Source organism: Pholcus phalangioides, unplaced genomic scaffold (assembly GCF_987345545.1).
Source record: "Pholcus phalangioides strain wild (caught in Gottingen) unplaced genomic scaffold, Ppha-v1.0 ptg000004l_1, whole genome shotgun sequence".
NCBI lineage: Eukaryota > Metazoa > Arthropoda > Arachnida > Araneae > Pholcidae > Pholcus > Pholcus phalangioides.
This window is the reverse complement of record NW_028301597.1, coordinates 16848987-16865699: the sequence shown is the minus strand read 5'-3', so window position 1 is coordinate 16865699 and position 16713 is coordinate 16848987. Positions and strand designations below refer to the sequence as shown.

Here is a 16713-nt window from a genome sequence, read left to right as displayed (position 1 = left end):
AGTTAGTGAACAATTAATATGTAATTGATTAAAAAATAATTTTTTTAACAAAATAGACAACTATTTATCAAAAGGGGATGCGGGAAGGTAAATCGAATTGCACTTGGGACCACGGATGGTGGTCTTGTGGGGACCTATGCTCGATGGAAAAAAAGGTTAAGAACCACAAGTTTAGGTGGTTAAGAGCAAACGTTTCGTGTGGACAACCTTCAGTTTCCTGAGGATGGTCACTACAGATGTAGACGAAACACTTGGTCCTATTAGTTACTGGCTCCTTATATCAGAATCTTCTAATTTTGTCACCGGGTGTGAAAGCTTACATTCATTCATTGACTTTGTGAGATTAAAACTCACGAGGAGTAGCTCATATTTGGTTAGCAGACAAGTTCAACAGGTTTAGGTTTGAATCCCATGAATGTTTTTGTGCAACTGTTCGTAGTCGGCTCCAAAACTGAAGGCTCTGTTGTGATAAGCCCGGCAACGGAAGATGACTGGTATAACAGACAACAGGAAGGGCTCAACATCGAAGTTCTTCGATAACATTAGCGTAGGAGTGTTAAACGCATGGGGGCCACATGTGGCCCTCGAAGCTTTTTTGCAGCAATATATGAAAATGTTTAAGAAACCTTAATGAAGAAATGTATTTCAAAATCGATCAAAGAAGCAGTTTCAAAATTACTTTTAGAAAAAATTTTGAGAAATAATTTCAGAACTAATGAGAGAAATAATTCGAGATTAACGATTAATAAAAGTAATGATTTCGTGATTATTGAGTAAGACAATTTCAGAATTTGGAAAAAAACCATAAACAGTACATGCAAATTAATAAACAATATTTCCAGAATTAATGAAAAATATTTCCAGAGTAAGTGACAGAAATATTTTCAGAATTAATGAAGCTTTATATTTGATGAAAAGAAAAAAAACTTCACAGATTGATGAAAATTCATATTTGACAGAAAAATAATTTTAAATTTTATAAAAATTCATATTAAATTTCAGAATAAAATTCTCCAATAACGCAGGGACTCCTGCCTGACTCGGAGGCATGGGCCCCGTAAGGACCCGCCCGTCAAGACGCAACTGTGCAACTCTAGATACTATAGTATGACTTGTTGGTCCTCGGGGGTTCATGGAAGAATTTTATTTTAACCGTAATGTCTGAAAGGTTGAATACCCCCCCCCCCCCCGCATTACAGCAAGACACTTATTAACACATGTTTGAACTATGTAACTCATAGGTTATGGCCTTGACGTTTGTACCTGCAACTATTCGAAACTACATCTTCAACTTGAAATTTTCTATGATATGATATTATGAAAAATAGAGAAATTTATACACTGTGTGTGAAAGACCCGAGCTTCACGCTGCGTTGAAAAGATGTGTCTGACAAGGAAAAGTAGAAAGAACGCTACTTATTATTATCATTGAAAAGAATATCTAGTTATTCGTCCGTTAAAGGTTTGGAACGAGAGTTGGGTCGTATTTTGTCACCTGATGCAAACGAAAGCAACTGCATCATGACGTGTTTTTTGTTTGTTTGCCAGAACAGCAATTTCAGAGAGGAAAGAAAGGCTAGTGTCTTTTTAAGAAGTAGTGATGGAGGTGGCGCTCTCAAGTCTCACTTTTTTTTTGGCACTTTTTGCTCGAGAAAAAATCTCGAAGAAAAGTAAAATGTTTTCGTCCCGACTCATTGTCTCTAACCTCGTGCTTTCTTTTTTTTTTTTTTGTCTTGTTTTGTGTATGTTTTAATCACAACGCGTTCAGTACTTTCAAATAGAAATATGAATCACTAGATGTTAATTTTTCACATTTAAATTTGTACTTTTACATTGTGTAGCATTGCTGATTGACTTTCAATTAATGCCCTCCCCCCACTAATATTATTGGTGCATTATCGCTACTAGTTCGTAATACTTCTGATGTGGACACTTCATCCTCCTGAATGCAGGAGGAAATAGCAGAGGTGACTAACATGCGGGGAAAAAACGAGGGAGACATCATAATACGAATACCCGAATTTCCGGCATGGAGGGTAGTTTGAGTCACAGATTCTGGAGAGCATAAATATCTTGACCCCAAGAATCGATTGAGTTGGCTGATTTGAAACCTCTGGTCTTTCCTCTGCATTTTTGGATCATTTCTGCTTTAAAAACTAGGTTCAGATATTCATAGCTTTATGTTTGCTTTCTCCGTCATGAATCTTGATTTATTAAAAACCTTACTTCACATATAAAATGTACTTAAATATATTTTTCCCGCTTAGATTGGATAAACAAAATGGACACAGTTTTGGAGTATTTTTGTATTCCTGTGTAAAATTAGAACAAGCTGAGAAAAAAATTAAAGAACTGCACTGCAGAACATAATGTTCTGATAGAAAAGCGACAGCAGATTTCTTCAATCTCTGAACATGCTGAAAAACTTGTATAATACTTTCATAACACTATAGGTATTTCGTATTTGTTCGACCATAATTAAAATTACAGTAATAAATGCTCAATCTATATTCTAATTACCGAATTCCCCTGCAGAATGAACTTATTATCTTGTTGCATAGGCGGAGATTGACTTGAAATTATGGGGGCACGGTCATTATTGCTGGGGAGGGGGCGGCACGATGATGATGATGTCAATTCATATGTACATATATACATTAGATCAGTCGACTTCACCTTTGACGCTGGGGGCGGCGGGGCGGCGGCTATGCCCCTCACGCCCCCGTATCTCCACCCATGTCTTGTTTTGATTTGCTTATATTTTGCTTATATATTCATTAATTAACCGTTTAAGTGGCATCGACGCTATATCTTGTCTTTTTAAAAGCCTCTTATTTTAGCCAAGATTCCCCTACATTCTCTAGTTTGCACCTGCTGAAAAACGGAAGAAAACCTTTTTCAATAAAAAAAGATATGACATTTTGAAGTGGGGGGGCCTTGGCTCAATGATTTCTGCTGCGCCGCTAAAAGGCTTAATATGTATTTATATCAGTCTTTCGAATGTGTTTTGTTATTCTTCTGAAACCTCACTTTTTCCGGCTTGTCGGGAATGGGCCAGACTCCAACACCCAAAAGACTGGAATTCCTTGATTTTTACGGCATGTCGGCTAATGCGGAGTAATGCGGTACGGGTCAGGTTTGCTGATTGATCAAAGTCATTCTAGCATTCAAAAATGTTGATCAATAATGTGCGTTAACAAATTCGGAGTGGGGGAGAAAAGAGAAAAAACGGAGAGGGTAGAGAAAAAGTAACCTTATACTGTATATATATCTAAAATTATATTTGGCGTAAGGACTGGCGGTAAAAGAGAGAGAGAGAAGCAATTACGTAAATATTATAACGCAATTGCGTAAATACTTACGTAAGAATTATATCTCTTGGCTCTCTTCATTACAAGCGTATCTGAAACACCTCTTGGCATGCGATAAAAGAGGAGTCATTTCCATCCTTTCCTTGAATATAATGATAAAAATCGATGCCACATTGATATGCTGCGATAGTTAAAATGGCGACCCTTTCTTTAGGCTTTTCCGTGAGTTTTGGTATTTCGGAGACATTGGTAATTATAATTATTTTTCTTTGCGAGTTGGACAAAAAAGGTACTGAACAATCATTTTTCACAAACGGACTATTCTCAATTTTAATATCTAAACATTTATACAGTGAAACCTAAATACAACGTTTCAAGTTCATCCACACATTATATTATAGTACTGGAAAAAATTAAAGTCTGATTTGAAAAGAGGAAGGGCGAAGTGAAAGAATCATCATTCTTGATTCAACTTGCACTTTTGTGGCTTATTTTGATTCGTTATCTATACTAAAATTGAGAATTTGAATAATTGGCATTATTTATAAATTATGTTTTAATGAAAGTATGACTATAAATCTAAGTTATCATCTCTTATACATGTATTTGAGATGTTTTCTTTTTTCGTGAAATGTATTTTAATTCACTACAGACTTGCTGTAGCACTGATTACCCAGCAAGGGTTATTTGTGAACAATAATTTGTGATTTCCCAGAAAATCAGAAATATATTAGCGAGAATCGGAAATGTCCCGTATGTATGTATAATTCCGGTCTTCTATATTTTTCTCGATAAAATATGGTCACCCATAATCATAATTAAACACCAACTTCCTGTAAATTATTTAATTTCGTCTGATAAAACGTTTCATAAAAAAACGTCTCGAAAATGTTTACCACGGCTATAGCGATAAAATTTTGCGGAATCTTTTTTTTTTTATTTTCTAAGGGCGGTATTCACCGACATGGTTTAAACTATCGTCACAATTTTTTGATAAGAGATCGACACGGATTGGTTAAATTCAGGTTTTTAACCACTCTATATTGATCCAAAAATTGTGACTATAGTTTAAACCATGTCGGTGAATACGGCCCTAAGTACGAACTTTTTTTAACCAGTGGTTAAAAACCAGTGGTTAAGGTTGATAAAAATAATACACCATTCTTCATTTAATGAAAACCACCAAGGTCTCATACTGGAAATATTTGATGTCTATATAACTAAGTTTGACTATATGTATATGGGAGACTGATTAGGTTCCCTTCATCATATCACATAGTGTTGAATCAGGCTTTAGCAGCCTTACCTAATGCCATAAGAAAATTTTCATAGCTCGTCGAATGCAATTTTTTGCAGATACTTTTTTCAGAACCTGATGCAGCATGTTTCAGAAAGGACTCCTTAATTTTGAAATGACATAACTTGGAAACAGTGATACGTAGAAAGATGAAACAATTTAATGGGCAGACCCTGGAATTGTCAGTTTAAAGAAGGAAATAAAGACCAAAATAGCAAAATTAATTTTTGTACTTCAAGCAATGTTTCTTGACCTTCTTTCTCTCCCATGGCGTCCTTTGGACCATATTTTTTCCTCGTGGCCTCCTATCTCACCCACTCGCTCCCCCATCAAGGAGCAGGACCTTTCTTACTTATTGAATTGATATTTTTGAGATAATTGATATTGAAGAAAAATTTCATGAGCAAAATCCACCTCTGATTCAGTGAGGGTTATCGTGGGTTTCAAACACATAGGATCCTTAGGCAGAAATACGTATGTTCTAGAGCTCTTGCTATAGCTGGAAGCAACAGCTTACGTATTTTACTTTCGCAAATCATAGTGCCAAATCTCGTCATGTAAAATGTTCCCTATTGACATCTGGCTCAGAGCCATGGCTGGATGAGCCCCATGTGTTAAGATGGCTTTGATTCTATGCAGGGCTATTTTACCAGCATCGGTGAGCCCCTTACTTAGCTGGGAGTACCTGTATATAAATTTACATACTCATTCTAAAAAAAAAAGGTGTATCAAATGTTATTATCGTGGGGCCTTTCTACGCACTCAAGGTCCCGGTCCCGGGGCTGTGTTCGGGTGTACGCATGTTTTAAGGCGACCTTGGCTCTATGGGCAGTTCTGCTTGATTCTGAAAGTATCACACGTTTTTTCCTTCCATATTTCACTTGAAGTTTCATTTCTTTGCATCTTAATTTTTTTATAGCGCTTCGTGGCCCCCTTGGTACCCTTTCAACTTTATTTTCACACGTAGACCCCCTTCCCTTCCCGAGTATCTCAGGATCACAAGGAAGTCATATGGCCCCAGGTTGAGAAACACTGCTCTAAAGTATCTCCAAGCTTTGCTCTACACGTGAGTGATAAGGAAATAAAAAAAAGTTGCCAGTCTTTAGAGCACGGATTTTCAACAGGTATTCCGCGAAACCCTAGTGTTCCGTCATAGTTTTTTTTTTTGTGTTCCGCACAATCAAACGCCACGGAACCTTCAAAAATCCCGGAACCCAGAGAGCTTTCAAAGAAGAAAACTTTTTTGTTACTGATATTCGCAAAGCTGTTATTTGTTTTGAATTTTAACGGGATATTTAACGGTATCGTTTAAAAAAAATCTACAACACTTGAAGGACTAACCAAGGGAATGTGGAAGCATGTAGGTGACCAAAAGAATTGTCTGGTGAGCAAGAAATGAAAACATTGACCTAGAATGTGTGAAAGCATGTTAACGACCGAGTGATAGTTACACAGAGACGTATTTACGGTGTGGAAGGGGGGAGGGGCTAAGCAGGTTATTGTACAGGCGCTAATTTGTAAGAATGAGTAGTCAAAAGAAAACTAGACTAGAATGATTGAATGGCGGCCGTATTTGTATAGACAGCCCACACAAGCCACAACACAATAAATAAAACCTCCTGGGGGGGGGGGGCGGGCGGGAAAACGTTAGGGCATCGGAGGGCCCTAAAATTATGTGCAAAAATGACGAATTTGCCCAGCGCCACCTGCTATTCATCATAGCACCTTCTCTTCCTAACCAGAACATGTCTGCCGCTCTGTCTCAACGATATCATAGCACCTGATTCCATTATCGTGGAGTGTGCCTATGCACCACGGAAGGGTCATGCCCTCCGGGCCATGCTTGGCGGGCCCATGCGTTAAAACAGCCCTGGTTTATTAAAGGATCAGACAATATCTCTTCCTTCTTCAATTCAGGAAGAAACAAAATGAGTGAAATAGCACCCAATGCCGGATAGTTAATAAATACCCTTCGTTGAAAAAAAGTACTTTTATAAAAATGTATTAAAAGCGGTTCTGCTTCGGTTGGAAAACAAAACAATTGTTTCGTCGCTTGTAAACATATGTGAGGGACATAGCCAAAGCTGCGCGCATGCATCCTCATAATGTCGTTACACATTAGAAAACGCTACCAGCTTAAAAAATCTTGCTGAGCACAATAAAGTTTTTATTTCGGTGGTACCAAGGATCCTTTTTATTTTCCAGATATAGTGGGCACATCCTTTTCAATTTCACCTGAACAGACCTGTTGATCCTCTGCGCACAGAATTTCGATATCACGCTGCCTCAGAAAATAGGGAATTTTTTTTCTACGTAGCAAAAAACTCTTTATGTACACGGAAGTATTCTCATTCTTAGTCATTCTCAGACTCTAAGCGTCGTCCCCATATTTTGTAAAATGATTAACCATGAAAAAATGATGTAATTTTTAGTTAATTTTGTAACCAAAAAACTGGTAAAAATAAAATTTTTTCAGCCACAATATGCCTTTCAGAAAACAACTATACAGTACAGGATGTATTATATTTAGGAACATCATTAAACTGGAACCCCCTCTGCTCCCTATGAAATAAAAAACACAACTGTTATGATTATTCGATCGGGATTGAGAGACAGGTTTTTGATTAATGTGTCACATGAAAAAATCAATATAGTAAATATAGTATAAGCAATAATATTAGTTCAATTGTTCAGTCTGCTTCAAAATATTAACATTTGATATTTGTGTATAGTAAAATAACATTAGTAACACTCACAAATATGATTTTCATTGGCTTCTCTAAGTATAACCGAAAACCATACAGACGGAAAGAAATATATGCTTTCCGATTATAACACATTATATATTTACGTATATCATACTACATTCATTTCTTCAGGCGACACACTGATCAAAAATCCGGTTACCCTATTCCAATTAAATAATCATAACAGTTGTGTTTTTCGTTTGATATAGGTGGCAGAAGGGGGTTCCAGTTTAATGCTGTTCCTCAATATAATACATCGTATACTGTATAGTTGTTTTCTGAAAGGCATATTTTGGCTGAAATTTTTTTTATTTTTACCCGTTTGTTGGTTATGGACAAAATTAACTAAGAAAGACATAATTTTTTCATGGTTAATAAGTTTACAAAATATGGATGACGTTTAGAGCCTGAGAATGACTAAGAATGAGAATACTTCCGTGTATATCAGAAAGTTTTTCTACGTAGCAAAAACACTCTGTTGTTAGCACGTTGCTTTGACATTCTGCACGGATATCGAAATTCTATGCGCAGAAAAACAGGCCAATGCAGGTGAAATAAAAGACAATATGCTCCCTCTGGAAGAAAACAGAGTTAGAGGGCACATTTCATGTCGAAATAATATTTTTCTTCTCGCCGCGAGCATCTCGTTGCTGTGATCATGCCCCCACCCCCTCCATCCTGAAGACAGGCCCATAGGCTGAGATCTTTAGTAGGGCCTTTTCCCTATAGTCAATTTATAGTATATAAAAAACTAAAACTCAGATAAACACACTGTGATTCAATGATTAGCATCATGGTTATTTCAAGCATTTTCATGATTATTTAAAGCACATGCTAGCGTTCTTGTACGGAAGCTCTGCTGATGGTTATAATCAAAGCTCTTGATTCGTGAATATGTCTCCCAACAGGATGAATGGAACCAAGTCTGTGAGTTCCAACCAACAGTTCAATAGGGCACTGCACGGGGACCAATGCCCCCCCCCCCCATACTGTAGTGCCCCTAAGCTGAGATCTTTGGTGAGCTCAAAAGTCAGACTCTTCACGGACTCCCTCTAATAGAGTGAAAGACAAAAATGATGAGAATTATCTCATCATTTGTTGTAGGAGCCATGCGGGGACTTGAGCAGAAATCTACTCATTGGGGGGGGGGGAGGGAAATAAGCGTACCGTGCCCCCTGCCAAGTCAACTAAAATTTAAAAAAAAGTTCAATATTTTGGTTTCAAAAATTAAAATATCGAAAGAAAATACTTTTTATATGCTATTTTAACCAATTTTTGTTAATTTTAATGCCTTTTGGAGGATAGTAATTCAAAATTTCTCGGACGATTTTTGTAACCGCTGTGGTGGTCGAGTGGTTATAGTGACGGCCTCGCGATGCGAGGATCCGGGTTCGAACCCCACAGTGGTGGTCGGCTGAAGTTGGTTTTCTGTGGTTCCCAACTTCAAGGCGCAAATGTGAGCCGATCTCCCCGTTAAAAAGTCTCGCCACAGAGAGCCACAGTCCTACAACGATAAATCATTCAATCATAACACTTCACTCATAGTTAGAAAAACTGGTGGCAGATGGCAGCACTACACATAACAAGCATTACAGAGAAACAAAAAACTTCAAGTCAGGTTTCACTACACGTACACGCACATGTACCGATTCGTTGGGGGTTCCACGGGGGGGGGGTGTAGCAGTAGTAGGTAGGGCCTCCAAAAAATAGCTCGGGGATCCATGATGTTCTTAAGTCAGCCACCTCGTTAGGCAATTTGCCTGTTGTGGCGTTGTATTTGTAACCCCGAAGACTTTTGGCCCCCTTCACAGGTCGGTCCGGCGTACTCCCTCGATTGAGAGATGGTGCCTAAGCCCCTCTTTCATCTTACCCTGGGGCTATGATACTGTTGAGATGGCAGTGGGGACACACTTTTTTGGATGAATATTGAAAATTTTGTTTGAGTTCCGTAGAACAACCTCATTATCATCAAGGGTTCCGCTGAACAGACTTATAACCATCAAGGGTTCCGCTGAACAGACTTATAACCATCAAGGGTTCCGCTGAACAGACATATGACCATCAAGGGTTTCGCTGAACAGACTTATAACCATCAAGGGTTCCGCTGAACAGACTTATAACCATCAAGGGTTCTCCGCGAGAAACTCTACGTTGGAAACCCCTGCCTCAGAGGCAGATATAGGACCTTGAAAAAAGCATAAGGTTTAAGAATTTGATGTAACACTCGTACAATTTTTTCCCGATTTCTCAAAAACTTGATTTTTGGACTTGTTTCCCCCCTCTTAAAACTGACGATTTAATTTGAATTACACCGGTTTATGAAATTAGTTACGACTTTAGCTAATAGATGGTGCCACAATTGTCTGAACAGTGGCTGGTATTAGCCGTCACAAATACGGGTAAAATCACATTGACATGAATTTGAAATGGTCCCACAGCCTAGCATGGACATGAAAAAAAATGAAGAGTGGATTTTGAAGTCACTTTCCTGAATACAGCGTTTGAGGACTATTGCCGTAAACAATGACCTTCAAATGGCCCCAGAGAAGAATTAGCTAAAATTATGATTAATTTCGAAAACCGGTGTGCATAAAATTCTACGCCTGCCCATCAAACGCATCACTTGTTCCATTTTTATATCAACACTACTTCCATGTTGTCATTTCAATGTTGGGGGGAGTCCTTTCTGACACATCCCGTACATACACTGAACGAGAATTCTATCGAAACTACTATCGGAAATAAATAATTTTTTGCAAATTCTCGTTTAATTCAATCTCTTTTGAACTGAATAAGCCGAGTTCCATTTACTGATCGCTTCAGGTGGTTCACTAAAGAGCGGAACCGAATTTGAATAATTGAAGTAGAAATCCGATAGGGTAACGAAAAAAGCGTCGCAAATAATTGCTGGAGGTAAAGCTTAGTTGTCACAGGTCATTACACTCCTCTCAAACACCCGGAAAAGCAACAGAAACCGAAATGACTAATACTACTAAGTGGGGGGGGGGGGGGGGGGAGGAAAGAATTATTTTTATTGTTACTTGAATAAACGAGTTTTATAGCCACAGTATTTACACTACACAATTCATGATACCGTTATTTAAAAATACATTTTTGTAAGCAAGATTATGCTTCTTCTACCTGTTTCCAAACCTGTGTGAGACAATCAATACTCGTTTTACATCTTCTGTACTATTGACAAGAGTTTTTATTTTTACTTTCGTTATCCCTTTTTTTTACCTCTCGAATTTTCTAAACATGCATTATAATATCTTCACTACCATAATAGCCTATTACCCGAAGTCATGCAACGGATTGTTTTCTTCGTGATATATTATTTGATTTTTAAATTATACACCAAGAGCGACTGATTTCATACCGATCGATTGTCAGATAAACCATCACGAATAAAAGGACCGAAGAGCGTTGAACGGGCACATACCCAATTATATCGCTTCCCACTATCATTTTCGAAAGTTGCATTCATTATTAATGGCAGTGCATCTCTTCTGAAGCACGCTATTTGCGTATAGCGATGACGTCACGGTCGTGGATATTTGCGATCTGGAGTTTGTCGAGTGAATAACACACTGAAGATTAAAAACTCTTCATTTTTTAACCGTCGATGGTACAAACATACAGGGTGGATGAGTAAAGCGAGTGAGGGCGAATAATTTTAAAAATTAATGTAACAAATCCATCAATTGACATAAAAAGGTACGGTTTACAATAAAATACATACCGTGGCCAAGAGTAGTGATGGATAAACTACGGTCCGCGGGCCAGATGTGGCCCACAAAGAGGTTCTATGCAGCCCACCACATGTTTTCAAATAATTGTATAGAAATTTTCAATTTCCGTGTTTAAAAGAAACTCATTTTATGGGGGAGGGGGGGGGCGTGTCCTTTTTTTTGTATACGCAAAACATAGCTGTGACAATTTGAATAGAAATTGATTTGAAAATTTTTGCATATGCAAAAAATAAAACACGTCCTAATAAATACGCATAAAATTATTAAAGTGTACTAATTTATTTTCAAAGTTTGAAGGATAAACCATTGTGTCGCATTTGCAATGGAACTGTGGCAGTATTCGAAGAATAAAGTATATCCCACCATTACTCTACTAGGCGTAAAAATTCCAAGTATGAATCAATACCAGAATATGTCCGGCCCACCAAAATTGTTTTCTTTTTGTTTTTATCCCGCTTCTAAAAAAAAGTTTGCTCATCACTGGCCCAGAGTAGGTTTTTTTTTGATAAAAAAAAAAGTTCATATTTCACTCACAGGTGGCACTGTAAAAAGAAAAAGTCGACATAACACATAAAAGGCAACACCAAAAGTGCATGACTAATGGTTATGACAATATGCGTAACATAAAACTATCATACTTCAATATGAGGGCCCTTTTCAACTCGAGCTGCATTCAAACGAGTGAAAGGGTGCTCATGTTGAAATATGAGTTATATGTAACGTAAATTGCCATACACATTAATAATGCGCGGTTTATGCTGCATTTTATGTGTTATGTTGAGCTATTCGTTCTACAGCGCCACCAGTGAGCAGAATTTGAACTTTGTTTTAATAATAATTATTAAAAAAAAATAATTATAGGCTATGATAAGTATTTTAGTGGAAACTGCATTTTTTTATGTCATCTGTTTGATTTATTATTACTGTTCAACATGTCCGAAGTGGACGAGTATACTTTCAATTAGAAAAGTATACAAATAACGGCCCATTTTAAATATGCTATAAATTTTACAAGAGGTCGTAAGTGTTATCAAGACATAAAATTCAAAAATTTTTAAAGGTCACCTTGTAATTCAACTTCCAATTAGAAAAGTTGTTGCCCGCTCTTCTGAGGCCCTTGCCCCCCCCCCCCCCAAAAAAAAAAAAAATCCATGCATCGCAGTGAAATATTCACTGAAATATTGCTGATTGAAAGTTAAGGAGAAAACATCTCAGAATTTAGAAACGTTCTAATAAATTACAATTGCCAAAGAATCTTTCGAATTTTTTCTCGAGTTTTTCCATTAATATATACTGTTCTTTCCCCTCATTTTCAGAAATTTTTGAAGTCTGATATCTTGGCTAATATTACACTTAAAAACCATGGAATTTTTTTGTTAGGCTCAGGAGAGAAACAACTTTCTAATGAAAAGTGAGCGGACAGGAGGACCGCATAAAAATTGAATTTAGTATTCTCAGTACATATACGTCCCCGATGTAGAAGGAATGACGTATCTAAAATGGACACCTTGTGTTTGGATACTTCTTCTAATAGAAAGCATCAACGGTTCGGAAGATAAACGGTATCAGGATATGACTTTCCAATTCAATTCAATTTTATTCATCACATCATAAAACTTACATTGGCAAGACGAAGAAAATCCATCCAAGGGATCGTTGTCGATCCATACTGGTGGACACACGATTATTATTTACACTCTGCATTATTCTCAACGTAGAAAGGCTTTGTCTCTTTCATTAATTATGCTTCTCGCTACTGGCAAATCGTGATCAAAATAATTTGTTCATATCACAACAACATTCTCAATGTATTTTGTCTTAGGGGGGGGGGGGGTGTTTCCTATAAGATGTAACCGGTACGCTGCTGTTTTGATTTGGTTTTCTGTGGTTCACAACTTCGAGGCGCGAATGCGTGACAATCTCCCCGTTAAAAAGTCTCCCGCAGAGAGTAACATACCTACAACGGTACAGTTATTCAACCATTGCACTTCACTCACAATTTGAAATGCAGGTGAAAGCGCTGAAAAATCTGACACAACACTAAATACGCACACTCATACTTCCGGCAGAGAGAGAGAGAGAGAGAGAGAGAGAGCTCGGTAACTAATTTTTACCTAAGATAAACAGAAGCGGTTCATGGAAAATGTTTTTACCTCCCTTTCTTTTACTTCCAGATAACAGTGATGGGTTGCGGCTCAAGCCGTTCTAACCGAATGGTGTCGCCGCTAAGCAAGGCAACGATAATGCCTTACCTGTCCTGGAATGGAACTGCAGCACAACCGACGACACTACAAATGAAAGAGCGTCCCCGGGACCATTTCGTGGATGTTTCTGTGCAGGTCGGACAAGCTCCAGAACTGTCCGACAAAGTCGTCCAGACAGACGCCGTCCATTTCACCGAGGACGATCTTGAGAATCTGCTCGAGGAAGATGCCGAAGAACCCGAGATCACGGACGTTGAGACGCAAACGAGCAACACACCGCCAAACACCGACAACGTTAAGAGCGTCCTCATGCAAACAGATCAGCAGACGCACAACAACAGCAGCAGCAAATTCTACAGGAGGTACGCATAATTCATAATGCAGTAGAACCCGCAAAGCTGACTCCTTCACTATAAGTTATCCCCCCCCCCCCGTGTAAGTTTGACCGTTTTTCAGGGGTGGACTATGGGCTTATACTGTATTACACATTCGCAAGTTGACCAGAAATTAATTGTACAGTAGGTGGTAAAATGATGAATTCCTAAAAATAGGAATTCATCATTTGTGAATTCCACAGAAGGCTTTATAGGCCGGTGTTCGTCAACATTTTTACAGCAGAGGACCGGTGAAAGTGGTTGGATTTCGCTGACCGTCGAATATGGGACAAATACTTTGTGGACCAGCCAAAAAAAATACAAATAATTTGGGGAAACAATTTGCGGACCAGGAAAAAAAATGGAATAGGAGAAAAAATTCGAGGACTGGCAGAAAATGAATAAATTGCGGGACAGTAAACAATGCACCGGAGAAAATATTTACGGACCAGCAAAAAATAATCAGGAGTAAAAATAAATAGCAGAAATAACTTGCGGACCTACAAAAAATTAATAAACTGGAAGAACAACGTTGAGGACTGAGGGAATGCGGAGGCCATAACAAAAACTGGTAACCATCATTCACGAATGATCATTACTAACACGACTCATCTATCACTTTTGTAAGCCGAAATTTTGAGAGTTCGGGAATATCGCGGTGGTAATGAGATGGAACACCATCTTCTTGATCGATAAAGTCACTGTGCCAGTCCTGTAGCATGACCGAATTTCTAACAACCTGTTTGCAGAAGAAATGAGCACATGTTTGAAATGCTGTTTCATCCTACCTTACCGACTACATAAGATAACCATTGTCCTCTCTTTCTTTTTCGGAAAAAAACAATTCCGAGACATATTGTCGTGTACCATCGAATCCAATCACCATGTCTCTGATATTGAAGTTATGAAAGAAAATCCCAAAATCTCATTTGCAAACATCCCGTGTTTCTGGAAAACCGTATTTAGGCTTTATGAAAACTCATGATATATAAGAAAAAAAAGCGCAATAATTAGCATCCAGGGGCCTTCCTCATTGTGGGAGGAGGGCTCTATGAAGTACGAACTGCAACAACGAAGTACCGAGAAAAACCTCTGGATCACATAGGGTCAAACCAAACACACACCCAGATTTCTTCTATCTTCCGAAAAATTCTCGTCTCGTATAGATATTTCGCATCAGCTTCATTTGGTACAGTAGATGGTACAAAGTCAAGCTCAGATAATACTTAGTATTCAATATAACCCGAGACAATATATTGGAAAAAATAGCGTCCTATCTGAAAGGGAAGAATAGCTTCCTAAACTGAGTCTCAAATTAAATGTAAAATGAGTCTGAAAATTAAATGTAAAATGAGTCTGAAAATTAAATGTAAAATGAGTCTGAAAATTAAATGTAAAATGAGTCTGAAAATTAAATGTAAAATGAGTCTGAAAATTAAATGTAAAATGAGTCTGAAAATTAAATGTAAAATGAGTCTGAAAATTAAATGTAAAATGAGTCTGAAAATTAAATGTAAAATGAGTCTGAAAATTAAATGTAAAATGAGTCTGAAAATTAAATGTAAAATGAGTCTGAAAATTAAATGTAAAATGAGTCTGAAAATTAAATGTAATAAGATATCATACTGCAGCTCTCAGCAAGTTTCCCAAAATTGGGAAACTTCCCAGGACTCACCACGAGGAGGTGGCTGCATGAGTCCCAACACATAACGGGGGACAAACGAATATAGACAACATTCACACGAAGGCATACAGGAAAAAAATAGAACTCATAATAAGAAAATAGAAAAATTCAAATAAATAAATAAGAAAAAAATTCATCGACATCGAAAGCATGAACGCAGACAACGACGAACACAGAGACAAGAACGCCGAACAACACGGCGGCACCTCGCTCTGCGGATCCTCAACCACTCCGCCATCCGGTCGAACAAGGGCTCGGAAGTCTCGATGAATTCAATCGGTGATTGCTCGGCCTCAAATGGTGACATTGCTGCAGAAAACAAAACACCAATTTACGAATCGAGTCGAAAAAACAAAGCGATGCAAGATGTCAATCAGAGAAATCTCTTGATGAATTTTTCGCTCTAACACTTTCTGTTTTTGATTAATTTAAATCTTCATCAGGTACTTATTATCAAGTACATAGAAAAAATTATTTTATCAAAGTTTTTAAAATATGAATTCGAAACACATAAAAACAGAGGTGTTAAAATTAGAGCCATAGAAATTTCATTCCTAATTTCAACGGAGGATGAACTATGATTACTGAATGTGATACTGTGCACACAGGGCACATTCTCCCTCAAGATAAGCACGACTTAAAATTTTTCTAAATTCATGCAAATAAATTAGATACTGAAAAGAAAAAAAATATAGGTATCTTAATATATATATTAATCGATTTCAAATGATTTAAAATTATTTCTGAATGTTAGTATCTCGAAATTCTCTGGAAGAAATTCCTTGTAAGCCCCCCTCCCCGCAAACAGTGTGCCCCCCCCCCCAAAGGTCGATCGTACGTATGCTTTGATTATATAGCCTTCAAATGGTTTAATATGCTAATGACAAGTTGAATTCACATATACGTTCTGTAATAAGATTAAATTATGATTACAAATGGAAAAATTCGGATAAATATGCTACTTACTCAACCCGTACTTATTCATCAAGTACGTGCTGAACTCCGCGAGGCACTCGCTTGGCGGTTTCCTCGGGTCCTGGAAAAACAAGGAGATATATTTTTAGCCTATTAAAAACGTTTCACATAATGCATGAACGCATATGCAACGAGATTCAACAGGATAATCTATATGTATAAGTTCATCATCATCACACGCACACTATTTTTAATCAGAAATAATTTCCTATCTGTTCTTCCTGAATCACTTCGGCATTCATTTCATTTTATGGAAAATATTCACCATTAGAAGAAAAATTTAAATTCAAAAAAATTTCGGACAAAGTATTTTTATTTAAAAATCACCTTGAATTAAATTTCATTTAAGTTACATTTTATACATTTCCT

The 16713-nt window shown here is 37.5% G+C and overlaps 1 protein-coding gene across 1 annotated transcript in view; it reads left to right on the top strand.

The window, feature by feature from the left end:
• The window catches only part of LOC149086611 (kyphoscoliosis peptidase-like), an 82989-nt gene that overhangs the window by 35012 nt on the left and 31264 nt on the right, over positions 1 to 16713 (top strand). Inside the window, exon 2 of the mRNA XM_089230991.1 lies at positions 13282 to 13673. Within this exon, the coding sequence (XP_089087117.1) occupies positions 13291 to 13673 (383 nt within the window). The 5' untranslated portion in view covers positions 13282 to 13290. The remainder of the gene's footprint in view (positions 1 to 13281; positions 13674 to 16713) is intronic.